A 17,675-nucleotide genomic window follows, 5' to 3' on the forward strand; every position below is an offset into this window, starting at 1 on the left:
ACTGGTTATATAGTATGGCTAGTAACAATTGTCCACGTGTGCATAAGCACATCCCACTCATCCAATCCAACACGGGGATCCAAGACGTCTTGTATTTGTCTCTTGAATTTTACACAAGGTAATGATTTCCCATTTTGCATGTAGAGGAAAATTGGGAATGGTTCGAGAAAAAAGAAAAGAGCAACTGTTAATAGTTTTCTTTAATATCTAACACTGCGAAATTGTGCAATGCTCTTGCTCCTCAAAAGTTCCAAAACGACTCACGATTTGCTCTAATAACAAAATACTCGATACATCAACACGGAACATGGCATAATTATCAAATCATACAAGCCAAGCTTATTAAACAACAGAAGAAAGCAAATATTTGAAATCTAGGCAAAGATTGTATTATTGTTTTAGAACCACTCTTCCGAAGAAAAGCATTGTGCTATGGGTGACAAAGCCTGCATACCTTTTACACATTAACTAGTCGTGCATGTAAGTATTGATAACCTCCATTCTTCATTATTTTCTGGGAGCTAGCTTCATTCTACACTGTTTGTTCTTTCTTATTGTTGAAGCTTATAGTTTTCCTATGCGGAGTATGGAATGCTCAAGGCCATTCTTTGGCATAGCCAAGGCCTTTCTGGATCCGGGTCAATGAAACAATGCATCAGAAATTGATCTGCCTCTTCATCTATCAGTTCTCTTGACCATGTCACTCGTTTTGATGGGCAACTACCTGGCCCAAAGCACCTGCAATTTCAACTAAAGCAGTCACATAATGCAAAAACATGTCTTCCTATTAACTAGCATCATACACTGGAAGAAGTAAACAGAAAGAAGCAGGTCATTAAAGGGTTTTTTATTTTTTATTTTTTGGGACAGATTTAGCATGAGAATAAAATTAATTATTACATGGTGGCAATTCTTCCTTCAAGAATACTAAAAGTTATCAAATATCAGGCAAAGCCAAAGGTTATTTGTCAGTAGTAGGCTTACTTGAGAACATCTGCAAATGGTTCATTAGATGAAAATTTTATTTAACGTTATTTGTCAAATCTCAAATTAATAGCAATTTGCCAAAGTCAAACGATGCATGATGATTAAACCAAAATACCTGTACTCATAAAAGCAAGCACTTCTCTCATTTTCTGCTTTACCCCAGTTGTTCCATCCTACATGTCTGATACAATGATCCATGTATGTGTATGCAAAGACCACTCTTCCAAAGGGTCCCCATGGACGTCCAAGGTACATATATGAAGTCCCTCCATTACCAGTAATCACACATCTGCATGAAAGTGATAATTAATTACAGCAGCACAAACCATCACAAGAAAGAATACCAAAAGAACCAAGATATGTTCTCCTAGCCAGACATAACCCTACAAGAATAATGTATTAAAGGTGATGGTATTGATATAAGCAAATTGTCCCAGCAAGGTTTCAGTAGGCAAAAGTAACAGGGACTATTATCTCATATAAGATGGCAACTATAGAGTAATAAAACCAAGTTTCTAAGACACAAGGTCATATGACATGGGCTGAAAATCAAATATTCTGAGTGAATGAAGAAAGTGATGAAAAATCAGAGGACTCTGATTTTTGCATCTCATATATGATACGGTTCAACCTTGTGATACAGTTCAATCTTGTGATACAACCCAAGTAAGGTCAGATTCGAATTTTGGCGTAAAATGCACAACAGTCTAGGTTCACAGCAACAGTCATAATTTTCAATACAGCCGTTGGATCGGGGTAATATTTTATGTGGACTCTCCGAACATGTTTGCCTACCTTGGGTTAAAAATTCAAGTCAATCGAAGTTCGGGAAGACACCGCAATACTAGTCAACAAAGACTATGAATTTTGTTATTTACTTCCATTTGACTTGTGAACTTCCTATTTAGTTAGAATTCTTTTCCTACAAGGATGTGGCAGCTGGTTTTGGAAATTTCTTAGTTCCACAAGGATTTTTAATGAGCTGCAATATAATCTACAAGTGTGGCAATGATTCATTAATGTTTCAGAATCCTTTTCTTATAAGGATTCCTTATTCATCCTAGCTATACAAGGAAAGAAGGGCTGGTGATATTTTATGACAAATTAGTTATTTTTATTATTTTCTTTCATGTATGGGCTTAATTAAAACTTTGTTTTTAACCAGGGTCCAAGGCTTGTTTAGATCAGGTAATGGGCTTTTCAGTCTAGGGTTTTTGGTCAGTTTTGTATGGGGTCAGTTCAGCCCACAAGGGTAAATCCATTAGGGTTACTTTTAAGAACTATTTAAACACATGTAACCAAAATTTTGGCAGCTTTGATGATTATTACTTCTGAATTCTTCAGTTTTAACGTGTAAGAGTGATTCTTGCATTCTTTAGTTCTTGAACGAATTGAATTTGACTTATCGAAGATTAACTGGCTTTGTGGCGTCATTCTACTCATTCCAATAGTGTTGGTGCCTTGGGGCAGATTTCCATTGTGTCACACTCATATCAGACCTATTTCGGCTTTCCGGGATTAGATCTCAATCTTGATTATGGGTTGCGCGACCATGTGATCACAAGGTTCGCATCAATATATATATATATAACCGTTTTCCATCTTTAATCAGAAATAACAGAATAAATATTTACAATTCTACTTCAGCAATGAATCACATAGTTTATGACTTCAAGCCCAATATTTGGAATGAACGCGGGATATCAAAAACAAAGTATAGTCTCCTAAATAAACATTGACAATGTCGTTAACGTGGACTTATAGAAACACCATATATAAGTAGTGAATGTTACATAACTATAGATTTAATTGGAGAAACATACCAAAACCATGAATGCTAACTGCATAATACAACAAAACCAGGTAACTTCTACCTTACATGCTGCAATACTACTTAGGAATAAACTACATGGTCAACTTAATATAAAACAAAGAACAACATGATATGTTTGGTAGGGGGGGGGAAAAAGCAATGTAATGGGAGAAAATTGAGCATAGATTCCTTTTTCCTCTACATTACATTGCATTGCATTGCATCCAACCAGAGTGAAAAAGGTATTGACATGGTTGTTGGTAGTACTAGAAGAATGACAAGTAACTTTCTCTTTGGAAGACAAAACCTACATTGGAAATTTGACAATTAATAACTATAGGTACCTGATTGTTTTAAAAGATGTCAAAATGAGGAGGTTTTAAAGTCCGGACACTTCAAAATTGTCCTCCAAAGGATATTTAAAATGTCCTCAAGAGGCTCCTTGTACAATTCTGTAAACATACAGAAATCAACAATTTAATTTCCAACTAATCTATTTGGAGTCCACTCTATAATTCTAGGATCATGATTCATCTCTGGATAAGACGCAATGTTTATCAACATTATGCTATAGAAATCTCAATAACTATAGGGATAAAGACTACAGCTCGATGCCAATAATGCACCAAAACTACTCTCTTTGGGTTAGGGAGCAGATATGAAAACTGCAAGGACCTGTACAGAGTTTTTGTAATTGATAGAGTTTAAAAAGCCATTTTCATCACATACAAATTCATGTTGTTTCATATTGAAAAAAGCTATCAGACAGCAACAAATATTATTGAGTCAGTAAAACGTTGTCTAACTTTTCCAGAAAAAAGATGCTAACATTGCAAAAACCTTGACTGAGAACTTAATGGGAGGCAGGAACAATTGAAAATAAAGGTGAAAGCCAATAAAAAACACACCTCAAAAAGACATAACCAGTTGACTCCTGAGAAGATTTTCTGCTTTGAGCAGTTATAAAACCTGCTGACTTGCAGTGAATGTGACAATGTTCCAAGAGAGCAGTGCTGTTCCCAAAGATGAAGTCCACACTTCCTTCAATGTAGCAATCTTTCAAATACTGCTTCCCATAATGCAAATAGAGAGTATCCTACAATAAGAAAATACATGATCAGGTGCTTTTGGGTTTGTGTACATACAATACCTCCTCCTATAGTTCAGAAACCCAATAATACACTTGCAGGATACCAAAGCATACACACTGGCTCAATTATTGACTCACAAATTGTTAGCCTTAGCCATCAGAATCCTAGAGAATCAAGAGAACAGTGAGCTCATCCATTTTATTATCTACTTCCCACTTATAGGAACACGCCCATTCTTAGATGTTTCAAACCAATTCATGATGTTTTCTAATTACAGCATGGCTCAAACAACATGCCCGCAATTTATCAATGACTAGTAAATATGTGCACAAGCAATTTTGATTAACGATGTAGTATTATAATTGGCATTCCCCTCTCATTAAGTTTTCATATGAAGTGCAGTTTACCAATAGAGATAATTATCCAATGTCACTGTATTTACCATCCTATAAAATTAACTTGTTTGGAGGATAAATGAAATTCTTAATAATCTATGTTGTAAATAAACATGAATGATGAAGTAAATGATCCATGAAACACACCAAATGCGACAGTTAATATACCTGCCACCCAAGGAACCGGCAATTATAGAATGCGCACCGATCAGCAGTCACCCTAATTGCCACAGCTTGGCCTGAACCCTGGATACAAGTATATAAAAAACACAGATCAATAGCTTCAAATCATTTATTAAACAATTCAAAATGTTTCTTTTTCAACAACATAGAAAACACCTCAAATCATACTTTTTGACACAACCAATGGCTAAAAGAAAAGAATTCTAAAGTACCATATTCACACCCAATGCTCATACAATTCAAACTTCAATTTCAAAATATGCACAGAAGAAAAAAAATTCATTTTTTCAACAAAACAAATGAATAATGAACAAAAATCAAAATACACATCACACCAATGAATTTGTCACAACCTAACTCAGCTAAGGATGGAGGAGGGTTTGCAGGAGATCACCGTTGGAAAATTTAAAAGCAAAGGGAACGTTGTGTGAAACAATGCGTCTCATTTAATCACCTGTGCACACCATTTCAATCACTTCCCACGCTGCATTTTGATTAAGCTGTTTTGCTATCTTTCAGTTTATGTAGCCAAGAGTGGCCAACAAGGAAAACAGAGCAATTCCCTCTAGAAGAAATGGATGTTGTATTTAGTTTGGTATTGTAACAGATTGAGTAATCATCATGATGAATGAATTGAATGAATTACAATGAGAAGGTTGTTATGAGAGTTGCTCATCACGCCTACTGTTCCTTAAGAAATACATCCATTAGCTAACTTTCTATTCCTACATTCCAGTATTCCTGTTATTCACCTCTGGCTTCTTTTTGTGTGGGAACTTTACAAAATCGAATTCGTAACAGAATTTACCATACTTACTGGTATAAAAACAAAAATTCCCAACACATCAAACACAATAAGAACCAAAAAATCTTCTTCTATCACAAAGCCACCACAAAATTGACAACAAAAAAGGAAGCTACCTTGTTAAGCACAAAGATTAGTTCACCTTACCTCAGGAGAAGAGTTTTCAAAAGTGATATTCTCAGCAATAAAATCCTCTCCTTCCACTATCACAGTCCCACACCCAAACGTCCCAGTTCCAATGACCCTCGAAGCCTGCAGCCCAAAATCCCATCATCAAGTACCTCCAAACACACGTGTCAAAAACCCAGATGAGCAAGCTAGAAATCACAGAAAATAGGCGCACCTGGTGATGATCAATGTTGGCAGAAGTGTTGTTCCAAGTCAAGATAGTGTCTTCAGGTCTTAAACCCGCAAGAGTTATGAGATTCTTGGTCTTCGGCACGTACACGGGCTGCCTATAAACCCCAGGTGGCACACGAATCACAGTTCTACACGTGTTGCAGAGTGGCACCGCATCTACTGCTTCCTGCACCGTCGTAAAGTCTCCACTCCCGTCTTGTGCCACCGTCACCACTCGACTATCCATTGATTAATCCTATAGAAGTCTCTTTCTGTATGTGAAATGGCGATGAGATCGATTTGAGGAAAGAAAAGGAATTAATAGAATATTGGGATTTGTTCGTTTGTTCGAGTACTTTTTTAGTTTTAGTTTTTGGTCTATCCTTGGCCTCCACGAAGCAGTGGGTCGGATTTAAAAAAAAAAAAAAAAACAGTTGTGAATAAAATAAAATAAAAACATTACCAATTATAGTTTTGAAATCCGGCTTGACTGGTCGACCAGTGACCCGGGTAAACCCAGCTAAGATCCAGCTTTATTTTATATATTCATGATTGAAACAATGTCGTTTTAGCCTTTTAAAGTTAAAAGGCCAAAACGAGAAGAATTCTCAATTGAAAGAAACGAACACAGTCCAGGAAACCTGATTAATTTCAAACTTAATTCAAGAAATATTCAAATCCATTTCAGTTGCAAAGAAGTGTAGAGGAGCAGAAAACTCTTGAATTCTTGATCGTTTTTCAAATTTGAGAATAAGGTTAAATGAGCTGTTGTTACTTGTTTCTTTTTTCTTTCGCTCTCCTTTTTCTATAACAGTGACATATTCTCTATTTCAAATTGAAACATCTTTAATCGCTATTTGTTTTGAACTTGCAGCTCTTTAATATAACAGTGTCATCGATTCTTTCCTATTCTCACACCCACAGGTATGTATCTCACTTTCTCTATTTTTTTTCTTTTCTATGACTTGATCGATGTTCTTTTCTTTTCTCATTGTTAATTATTTTTGCTTCTACAACTGTGATTGAATTTTATTTCCCTGTTTGTTTATTCTGCTTTTGCATTTGCTTCTGCAACTGTGATTGAATTTTGTTTCCTTGTTCGTTCATTATGCCTTTTGATATGCATCATGTGAATTATAATCGATCTCATAAAGCTAAAATATAATATGCAAGAGGATTTAGATGGTCCAATGACAAGAGCGAGAGCAAAACAACTACAACGGGCCTTAATGAATCAAATTGGAATTATTGAAGCTGTGTCGGAGTTAAAAATTAGTAATCAGTTTGAAATTGATTCAAGGGTGCTTATTTGCCTACAATTGAAACTTGAAAATGGAAAAAGCTCTTAATGGTTCTTTTGATGCTGGGCTACTTGAACTTAGATTGATAATGCAAATAAGTGAAGGAATTGATACTATTTATGATAAGAACATTAGATGAATTTGAACCCAAATTTGAAGTCATCCATTGCATGTGATAACAAGACTTATTTAGGTGAATTCAAGTTCAAAACGTGATCTTTCTAGATTGTCCAACCATGATTGCATTAGACTTTTGGGTAAAAAGTTATAGCTATTTTAAATTTGGTCTGCTTATGTTTTAAAAAGGTTAAAAAAAAACGCGTGTTGGTTAAATTTGTCTAGTTACTGTATTAAAAGCCTAGTTTTTAGGCTTAACTTCTGTCATGTTGAATTTTCCTAACTTTGGAGGGATGTTCCAATTATAAATATAGTATCAGAATATGTAATAAACACTTTTGGCCAAGATTTGAAACTTAATTAAGAGAATTAAGAGTTGTTCTTCCAAATTGATTTTGTGAAAAAACCTACCTGACTTATCACTCTTCAATCACAAAGAGTGTAGCGTAAAAATCCTATATTGATCTTTATTACGTCCAAATCAACTTATCAAAGTATCATTCTAGTCTATCCTCCATCTTATTTACCTTAAAATCACTATAATCCAGCCTAAATACAAAAAAAAAAAAAAAGACAACACAACCAAACCCATCCTTCATCTATTTTCATTAGAATCATTGTTGCCGATTTTTGAATCATTCACGGCACATCATTTGGTATCAGAGCATTAGTTGCGATCTACGGCAAGAGCCAAAAAAAAAAAAAACAAGAAGAAAAAAAGAAAGGTTTGTTGGAATTGAGGTTGATAAACTTGATTATGGTTGGAGATAAAAAAAAAAAAAAAGATTTGCCAAGAGAGTTAAGTTTGGAACAGGCACAGGTTATGGGCTTACAACGATCTCATGTTGAGATTCGGGAATGACTGGAATTCATGAACAGTTGAATACCCTTATGCAAATGATGCAAATAAATAATTTGCAACCCCAACAGAGGCAAGCACTTAGGGTGCCACGAAATGATATTATAGAAGCTGACAAAGATCCAAATGGGGATGATGAGGCCAACGATAGGATCAAACCAAGAAGGCAGAATTATAATCCTCCTAATGGACTCAAACTTAAAATTCCATGGTTTAGAGGAAGTAGTTCACCCGAGAAATACTTAGAATGGATTCAGAAGGTTGAAAAAGTGTTTGACTGGTATGTGATGCGGACCAACCCAGAAACACCAGCAAAGACCCATTACATGTTCCAAATGGACCAATGACTCGGTCCAAGACAAAGACATTGAAAGACGCATTGTATGCATTGGTTTTAAAGGTTTCCACCAAGTTAGAATTGGAAGGTCCATTGGAGTATCAAGAGGAGATCCTAGTACATCTTATCCATGTGCAAGAGGGGTCCAATACAACCTTATTTGGGTCATGAGATGAGGACAGTAAAGGAAACAAAAGAATCCTACTACAACTTGGAAACAACATGGTGGCTACCTTTTCCTTTTGTTTCTAGGATTAAGGGGCTACATGGAAGGCTATAAATAAGTCTTCAATAAGTTATGTACTATTTTAGTTCATTCTCTTCTTCTAATGGCAGAACATGGATTTAATATTAGGGGCTTTATTTTATTTTGTTAGCTACAACCCAAGGCTTATTTGGGCTTAATTAATACTTTATTTTAAGCTAGGATCCAAAGCTTGTTTGGATTAAGTTATGGGATTTTCAGTTTAGGGTTTTGGGCCAGTTTTGAGTGGACCTCATATAAGTCCACATAAGGGGTCCATTAGGGTTAACTTTTCAAGAACTATTTAAACTCATGTAGGCCAAAATTTCGGCAGCTTTGATGAATATTATTATGAATTTTTCAGTTTTAACGTGTGAGAGTGATTCTTGCATTCTTCAGTTCTTGAACGAACTGAATTTGACTTATCGAAGATTAACTAGATTCGTGGCATCCTTCTACTCATTCCAAAAGTGTTGATGCCTTGGGGCAGGTTTCCATTGTGTCACACTCTTATTAGACCTCTTTCGGCTTTCTAGGATCAGATCTCAATCTTGATTGTGGGTTGCGTGACCACGTGATCACGAGGTTCGCATTAGTTGGTATCAGAACTAGGCTCCGAAACAAGGTCATATCATTTTGTTATTTTCGTTTTTTTTTCTTTAGTGTTCTCTTAAGTTTTTTAGTGTTTGTGTCCATCTTCTTGTTCTTCGAGTCTGCGTCATCTAAGCAAAAAAAAAAATTTATATTTCTTTTGATTATTGTCTCTAATCATATCAGCTTATTAAAAAGAAAACAAATACAGAAAGAAATAGAGAAAAGAGTTATTAGTTGAAATTTGAAGGATCATTCAATTTTTGCCGCAGAAACACAAATCTTGGTGAACCATAAGCAAACCACCTCGGAATTAATTTAAACTTCATATTCAGTCTATTGGGGGTGGAATTGCATCATATATCAAAGTTGGGCTTATTCTAATAATATTTGCTTGAGGTTTGAATTCGAGTTTTAATTCTGCCGCAGAAACATTACTCTTAGTGAACCCTAGGTAAAACACCTTGGAATCTATTGAAACTTCATATTCCGAGTACTGGGTATGCGATCGCACCACATATTAAATTTGGGATTATTTTGATATCTGTTTTTGGAGGTTTTAATTGGAGGTTCAATTTTGTCGCAAACTGATCATACAAGGGGTTTGGGTACCTAAATGTAAGAGAGCGACCTATAAATTGATTTTTGGTGTTTTCATAGTATTTTATTACTAAATATTGAATTTGAAGTCATTTGGAGATCGCTTGGTCTGAGTTTCAATTCTGTTACGTAAAAATTGCATAATAGGATAGATTTGCGTCAAATTTGAGAACATGATCTATACTGTTTAGATTTGTCTGAATCTTTTAATTTCTCTTATATTTGGGTTATCTAGGAGTCAAGTAATTGTTTCGCTAATATTCGCTTTTGTTTTATTTTGTGTCTTTGTGTCGTCCATAATTCGCACGAATTTGCATTGCTACTCGCAAAATCGTAATCGTAGTTTCGTTTTGCTTTGTTTTTAGTATATTTTTTTGATTCTTGAGTTTGAAAATTATAATTAGAGTGCGCCGCAAAAGCTACTGACTTTGATTTGTTGATTTCAGTTCCTAAAGAACAAAAAAAAAAAGCAAGTTGTGAGGTAAAAGGCGTAGAGAGCTTAATAGAGTGAAAAGCCTGGATTTTTGTTTTATGTGATACACGAGAGGTGTGAGGATATATTTGTGCTACTGACCAAATTTTGCAGATTCAAAGAATGTCTGAAAACAACGAATCAGCGACACAAAACGTTGACGTAGCTTTCCAATTGCGATCTATAGGCCAGCAACTTGAGCTGTTGTCTAGGACGTACAAGGATCTGAAAGATGAGGTGAATTCGATAAAGCAACAGAATAGTGGGGCTGATCGCTGGGGAAATACGGTCCGTATGGCGGCACGGAATGTCAGATCTGATTTTGAAGAGTTTGTTGATGAAAACGCAGATAGGGGTGAAGATGACTATGATTTTGCATCAGTTGCCCAAGGAATCAGGTCTGGACCGAACAGGGCTAAGAGGAATGTGAATTTTCGTGGCATGAGCACTTATGAAGATATGGATGGGGACTTGGACACCATTAAACTGAAAATTCCTACCTTTCAAGGTAAAAACGATCTCGAGGCTTATTTGGAGTGGGAGAAAAAGGTAGATTGGATTTTTGATTGTCATAGCTATTCTGAATAGAAAAAGGTGAAATTGGTGATAATTGAGTTTACGGAGTGTGCGTTGATTTGGTGGGATCAGATTGTGATCAGTAAAAAGAGGAATGGAGAGCGACCCATTCAGACTTGGGGGGAGATGAAAGTCTTAATAAGGAGATGATTTGTGCCAAACCACTATTACAGAGACTTATATCTGAAGCTCCAAGGTCTGAATCAAGGTTATAAGACAATAGATGAATATCACAAAGAGATGGAGATAACAATGATTCGGGCTAATGTTGTTGAGGATAGAGAAGCCACCATGGCTAGATTTCTTAATGGGTTGAATCGGGACATTGCTAATATGGTTGAGCTACAACACTATGTGGAGCTAGAGGACATGGTTCACATGGCGACGAAGGTAAAGAGACAACTTAGGAAGGGGCATGCTCGGCCAGCGTTTAATTCGGGTTCGTCATCATCTTGGAAGCCGAATCTAAAGAGAGAGGGTACTATCCGGCCAAGATCCTTTGGTCCGTCTAGAATCGAACCACCAAAGGCTAAAGTTGATGTCCCTACTGATGCCAAAGATAAATATGAAACTCAACCTAAACGTACTCGTGATGTTAAATGTTTCAGGTGTCAGGGACATGGACATTATGCTTCAGAGTGTCCAAACAAGAGAATCATGATGATTAGAGATAATGGTGATGTGGAATCTGAAAGTGACAGTTATGATTGTGAAGGCATGCCACCATTGGAGGATAGTGATGGGGATGAGTTAGCATTACCGATTGAGGAGTCCTTGGTTATAAGGCGAACGCTTCAGGTTCAGGTCAAGGAAGATGATACTTATGAACAAAGGGAGAACATCTTCCATACGCGTTGTTATGTGCAAAGCAAGGTGTGTGGTTTAATTATAGATAATGGAAGCTGTGTTAATATTTGTAGTGCCACCCTTGTTATTAAACTAAATTTGTGTACTGCTAAGCATGCTAAACCATATAGATTGCAATGGCTGAATGATAGTGGTGAAGTGAAAGTGACTAAACAGGTTGTGGTTCCATTTTTTATTGGGAAATATGTTGATGAAGTTCTGTGCGACGTGGTACCAATGCAAGCAAGTCACATCTTGTTGGGGAGACCATGGCAATATGATAGGGAGGCAATTCATGATGGGGTTAAAAATAGATATACCATTGTAAAAGATGGTAAAACCATCACTCTTGTATCTCTTACACCCAAACAGGTGTATGATGATCAAATAAAGCTAAAAAATGAGCATGAGGCGATGGGGAGAGAAAATTAAGGTGAGGAACAAGGGGAGAGAAGAACATCAGATTCGGTTAGAACCCAAACCTCCACAACCCATTCGGCCACCCATCCAAACACAAGCAAATATTCGGCCAACACTCCAAACAAATCAAACCATTCGACCACAACTCAAAAACACCCAAATATGGCCGAGAGTGGAGGTAAGACAAGAGGAGTGAAGAAAGTCAGTAAGTGTGATGAGGATTGTGTGGAAAAACTAAAGAAACAACCCAATTTTTATGCTAAAGAGGGTGAGGTCAGATTTGTATTTTTCACAAACAAGCCAATGATTTTACTTGTGTACAAAGAGGCTTACTTTAATACTAATGATCTTGATCATATTGTGCCTAGTGTTGCTATTTCTTTGTTGCAGGAGTTTGATGATGTGTTTCCCGACGATACTCATAGCGGATTACCATTATTGAGGGGGATAGAGCATCAGATTGATTTCGTACCCGGAGCTTCAATTCCTAACCGACCAGCTTATAGAAGCAAACCCGAGGAGAAAAAGGAGCTTCAAAGGCAAGTTGATGAGCTGATGGAAAAGGGCTACATTCGTGAGAGTATGAGCCCGTGTGCTGTACCCGTGCTACTTGTGCCAAAAAAGGATGGAACATGGAGGATGTGTGTTGATTGCTGAGCCATCAACAACATAATGATAAAGTATAGACATCTCATTCCTAGGCTTGATGACATGTTAGATGAGTTACATGGATCCTATATTTTTTCTAAAATTGACTTAAAAAGCGGGTACCATCAAATTAGGATGAAAGAAGGTGATGAGTGGAAAACAACATTTAAGACTAAGCATGGTTTGTATGAATGGTTAGTAATGTTGTTTGGACTTACAAATGCACCTAGTACGTTTATGCGTTTAATGAATCATGTGTTGCGTGCATTCATAGGTAAGATTGTGGTTGTGTATTTTGATGACATTTTGATATATAGCAAGAACTTAACTAAGCATCTTGATCATTTGCGTAATGTGTTGCGTAATGAGAAATTATATGCTAATCTTAAAAAGTGTGCCTTTTGCATGGAGAAAATTGTGTTTCTTAGCTATGTTGTAACTGCACAACAGGGTATTGAGATGGATGAGGAGAAAGTTAAGGCCATCCGGGATTGGCCTACACCCAAATCAGTAAGTGAGGTAAGGAGTTTTCATGGGCTTGCTAGTTTTTACAGGCGTTTTGTGAATGATTTCAGCACAATAGCTGCGCCCTTGAATGAAGTTGTTAAAAAGTCAGTTGGGTTTAGATGGGGGGAGGAACAAGAGTTGGCTTTTATTCTTTTGAAAGACAAATTATGTTCTGCACCTGTTTTGGCTTTTCCTGACTTTATGAAAGCATTTGAAATAGAATGTGATGCGTCTGGAATAGGAATAGGAGCTATTTTGATGCAGGATTGGAGACCTATTGCGTATTTCAGTGAGAAGTTAAATGGAGCGACCTTGAACTATCCCACTTACGACAAAGAACTCTATGCTTTGGTAAGAGCACTTGAGACATGACAACATTACTTGTGGCCAAAAGAGTTCGTAGTCCATTCGGATCATGAGTCCTTGAAACATCTAAAAGGACAAGGTAAGTTGAATAGGAGGCATGCAAAATGGGTTGAATTCATTGAAACTTTTCCTTACGTAATCAAGTATAAGCAAAAGGAAAGAGAACATCGTAGCTGATGCACTTTCGCGCAGGTATGTTCTTTTAACACCATGAATACTAGATTGTTAGGTTTTTGAATATGTGAAGGAATTGTATGATAATGATTCTGACTTTGCTGAGATTTATAATGCATGTGGACATTCAGTTTTTTGGTAAGTTTTATTTGATGGATGGTTATTTGTTCAAAGAGAATAGATTGTGTGTTCCTGCTAGTTCTTTGCGTGAATTGCTTGTTCGTGAAGCACATGGGGGTGGTTTAATGGGTCACTTTGGGGTCGCAAAAACCTTGGATGTATTGCATGAGCATTTCTATCGGCCAAAGATGAAAAGAGATGTGCAACGAATTTGTGAACAGTGCATTGCTTGTAGAAAGACAAAATCTAGAGTACAACCGCATAGACTATATACACCATTACCTGTGCCTACTGAACCTTGGGTAGATATCTCTATAGACTTTGTTTTAGGTTTACCTAGGTCAAAGAAAGGTAGAGACTCTATTTTCGTTGTGGTTGATAGGTTTTCTAAAATGACGCATTTCATTGCATGCCATAAAACAGATGATGCATCTCATATCACAGACTTGTTCTTTACGGAGATTGTACGTTTGCATGGCATTCCTAAGAGTATAGTGTCAGATCGTGATGTTAAGTTTCTTAGTTACTTTTGGAAGACCTTATGGGGAAAGTTGGGAACTAAACTCTTATTTTTCGACAACATGCCATCCTCAAAACAGAATGGACAAACTGAGGTAATGAATATAATATTTATCCCAACTTTTATGTGTTGTAATTCAAAAAGAATTTTGAAAAGTTGGGAAGAATGTTTGCATTTTGTTGAGTTTGCTTATAATAGAACTGTTGCATTCGACTACTACTTTTTCTCCTTTTGAAATTGTTTATGGTTTTAATCCACTAACTCCTATGGATTTAATTCTTTTACGTTTTGAAGAAAGGGTAAGTTTAGATGGTGAAAAGAAGGCAAAGATGGTGAGAGAACTCCATGAGGGAGTTCGACTACAAATAGAGAAAAAGAACAAAGTTTACTCTTCTAAAGCAAATAAGGGACGTAAACTGGTTGTTTTCCAACCCGGTGATTGGGTTTATGTGCACATGTGTAAGGAACGATTTCCTAACCAAAGGAAATCAAAATTACAGCCTCGTGGTGATGGTTCATTTCAGGTTTTAGAGAGAATCAATGACAACGCATACAAAATTGACCTTCCAGGTGAGTATAGTGTTAGTGCTACCTTTAATGTTGCTGATCTTATGTTGTTTGACACAGATTTTGATTCGATGTCAAATCCTTTCGAGGAGAGAGGGGATGATGCGGACCAACCCAAAAACACCAGCAAGGACCCATTACATGTTCCAAATGGACCAATGACTCGGTCTAAGACAAAGACATTGGAAGACGCATTGAATGCATTGGTTTTGAAGGTTTCCACCAAGTTAGAATTGGAAGGTCCATTGAAGTATAAAGAGGAGATCCTAGTACATCTTATCCATGTGCAAGAGGGGTCCAATACAACCTTATTTGGGTCATGAGATGAGGACAGCAAAGGAAACAAAAGAATCCTACCACAACTTGAAAACAACATGGTGGCTACCTTTTCCTTTTGTTTCTAGGATTAAAGGGCTACATGGAAGGCTATAAATAAGTCTTCAATAAGTTATGTACTATTTTAGTTCATTCTTTTCTTCTCATCGCAGAACATGGATTTAATATTAGGGGCTTTATTTTATTTTGTTAGCTACAACCCAAGGCTTGTTTGGGCTTAATTAATACTTTATTTAAGCTAGGATCCAAAGCTTGTTTGGATTAAGTTATGGGATTTTCAGTTTAGGGTTTTGGGCCAGTTTTGAGTGGACCTCATATAAGTCCACATAAGGGATCCATTAGGGATAACTTTTCAAGAACTATTTAAACTCATGTAGGCCAAAATTTCGGCAGCTTTGATGAATATTATTCTGAATTTTTTCAGTTTTAACGTGTGAGAGTGATTCTTGCATTCTTCAGTTCTTGAATGAACTGAATCTGACTTATCGAAGATTAACTAGCTTCGTGGCGTCATTCTACTCATTCCAATAGTGTTGGTGCCTTAGGAAAGGTTTCCATTGTGTCACACTCTTATCAGACTTGATGCGAACCTCGTGTCACGTGGTCACGCAACCCATAATCAAGATTGAGATCTGATCCTGGAAAGCCGAAATAGGTCTGATATGAGTGCGACACAATGGAAAACCTGCCCCAAGGCACCAACACTATTGGAATGAGTAGAATGACGCCACGAAGCCAGTTAATCTTTGATAAGTCAGATTTAGTTCGTTCAAGAACTGAAGAATGCAAGAATCACTCTCACACATTAAAACTGAAAAATTCAGAATAATAATCATCAAAGCTGCCAAATTTTGGCCTACATGAGTTTAAATAGTTCTTGAAAAGTTAACCCTAATGGACCCTTTATGTGGACTTATATGAGGTCCACTCAAAACTGGCCCAAAAACCCTAAAATGAAAAGCCCATAACTTAATCCAAACAAGCCTTGGATCCTAGCTTAAAACAAAGTGTGAATTAAGCCCAAACAAGCCTTGGGCTGTAGCTAACAAAATAAAATAAAGCCCTTATCTCATGGCCCAAATAAGGTTGTATTGGACCCCTCTTGCACATGGATAAGATGTACTAGGATCTCCTATTGATACTCCAATGGACCTTCCAATTCTAACTTGGTGGAAACCTTCAAAACCAATGCATTCAATGCGTCTTTCAATGTCTTTGTCTTGGACCGAGTCATTGGTCCATTTGGAACATGTAATGGGTCCTTGCTAGTGTTTCTGGGCTGGTCCGCATCAAGACCTCTTTCGGCTTTCCGGGATTAGATCTCAATCTTGATTGTGGGTTGCGTGACCACGTGATCACAAGGTTCGCATCAGTATGAATATTCTGAAGAAAGGAAGTGCAAGGTGGCAGCACTTGAGTTTACGAATTATACTTTTTTATGGTGGGAAAACTTAAAGATTCAGAGGAGAAGGGACGAAGAAGAGGACATTACAAGATGGGCAACTATGAAAAGAGTGATGAAGAAATGTGTTGCTAATTACAATAAACAGGAGCTATACATCAAACATCAGACTTTGTGACAAGGATCTTTGAGCGTGGAAGAGTATGTGAAAGAGTTTGAGTTGCTGCTGATTTCGATGTGAATTAATGGAACCCCAAGAGCAAACAATAGCTAGATTTATTGGACGGTTGAATCATAGCCATACATCTTCCTTGAGGAAGTTATATGTCAAGCACAACAAGGGATGTTTCTACGCCTACACGAACATGGAGCACACCTAAACGAGATGAGAAGGTGGAGTGTAGTAAGGGGAATAACAGTTCTGATTCTTTAAAGGAAAGGAGAAGGTGATAGAACCTCAACATCCTAGGAGGTCTCGGACATCAAGTGCTTCAAGTGCTTATGACATGGGCACATTGTTCGGAATGTCCAAATAAAAGGTGATGATTTTTGCATGGGGATTCATGGAGAGCTAATCAATAGAGATGAGGTTGAAATTGAAGATAAAGATGAGGTACAAGTGGCTGAACAAGAAGAGGATTTTCGAACCAGTGAAGGGAGATTTGTTGGTTGTGCAACGAGTTCTAAATTCACAAATTGACATTAGTGATGAGCAACGCGAGATCTTTCATACTCGATGTCAGATTCGAGATAAGGTGAGTGGGATGATCATTGATAATGGAAGTTGCACTAATGTTGCGTCAACTACCTTGGTGGAGAAATTGGGTTTAACTACCCCTTCCACATCCCAGGTCGTATAGTTTGCAATAGCTGAATGAGAATAGGGAGATTCGAGTAACAAAAGCAAGTCTGTGTACCTTTTTCCATAAAACCTATCACGATGAGGTTTTGTGTGATATTGCGCTAATGTCAACTAGCCATTTGTTGCTGGGTCATCCATGACAATTTGATAAGGATGTGACCTACAATGAACAAAAAGAACATTTATTCTCTTTATGC

General features: G+C 37.0%; 1 protein-coding gene across 1 annotated transcript; it reads right to left on the minus strand.

The window, feature by feature from the left end:
* Positions 1–246: 246 nt before the first annotated feature.
* On the minus strand, positions 247–5,998 carry LOC118053599 (pectinesterase 31). The gene is made up of 6 exons (XM_035064912.2): positions 5,618–5,998; positions 5,422–5,526; positions 4,455–4,532; positions 3,709–3,896; positions 1,103–1,276; positions 247–738 (listed from the first exon to the last, which is right to left on the minus strand). Exons 1-6 carry the CDS (start codon positions 5,858–5,860, stop codon positions 576–578), a joined length of 951 nt encoding a protein of 316 aa, XP_034920803.1. The 5' UTR covers positions 5,861–5,998; the 3' UTR covers positions 247–575.
* Positions 5,999–17,675: the final 11,677 nt, after the last annotated feature.

This window comes from Populus alba, chromosome 4 (assembly GCF_005239225.2).
Source record: "Populus alba chromosome 4, ASM523922v2, whole genome shotgun sequence".
Lineage (NCBI taxonomy): Eukaryota > Viridiplantae > Streptophyta > Magnoliopsida > Malpighiales > Salicaceae > Populus > Populus alba.

Coding starts and splice junctions, on each gene's coding strand:
- LOC118053599 (XM_035064912.2), bottom strand. CDS start 5,860: ATGGATAGTCGAGTGGTGACGGTGGCACAAGACGGGAGTGGAGACTTT. Junction 3,897..4,454: donor GCCGGTTCCTTGGGTGGCAG/GTATATTAACTG, acceptor TTCTTATTGTAG/GATACTCTCTATTTGCATTA. Junction 739..1,102: donor GCTTGCTTTTATGAGTACAG/GTATTTTGGTTT, acceptor TTGAAATTGCAG/GTGCTTTGGGCCAGGTAGTT.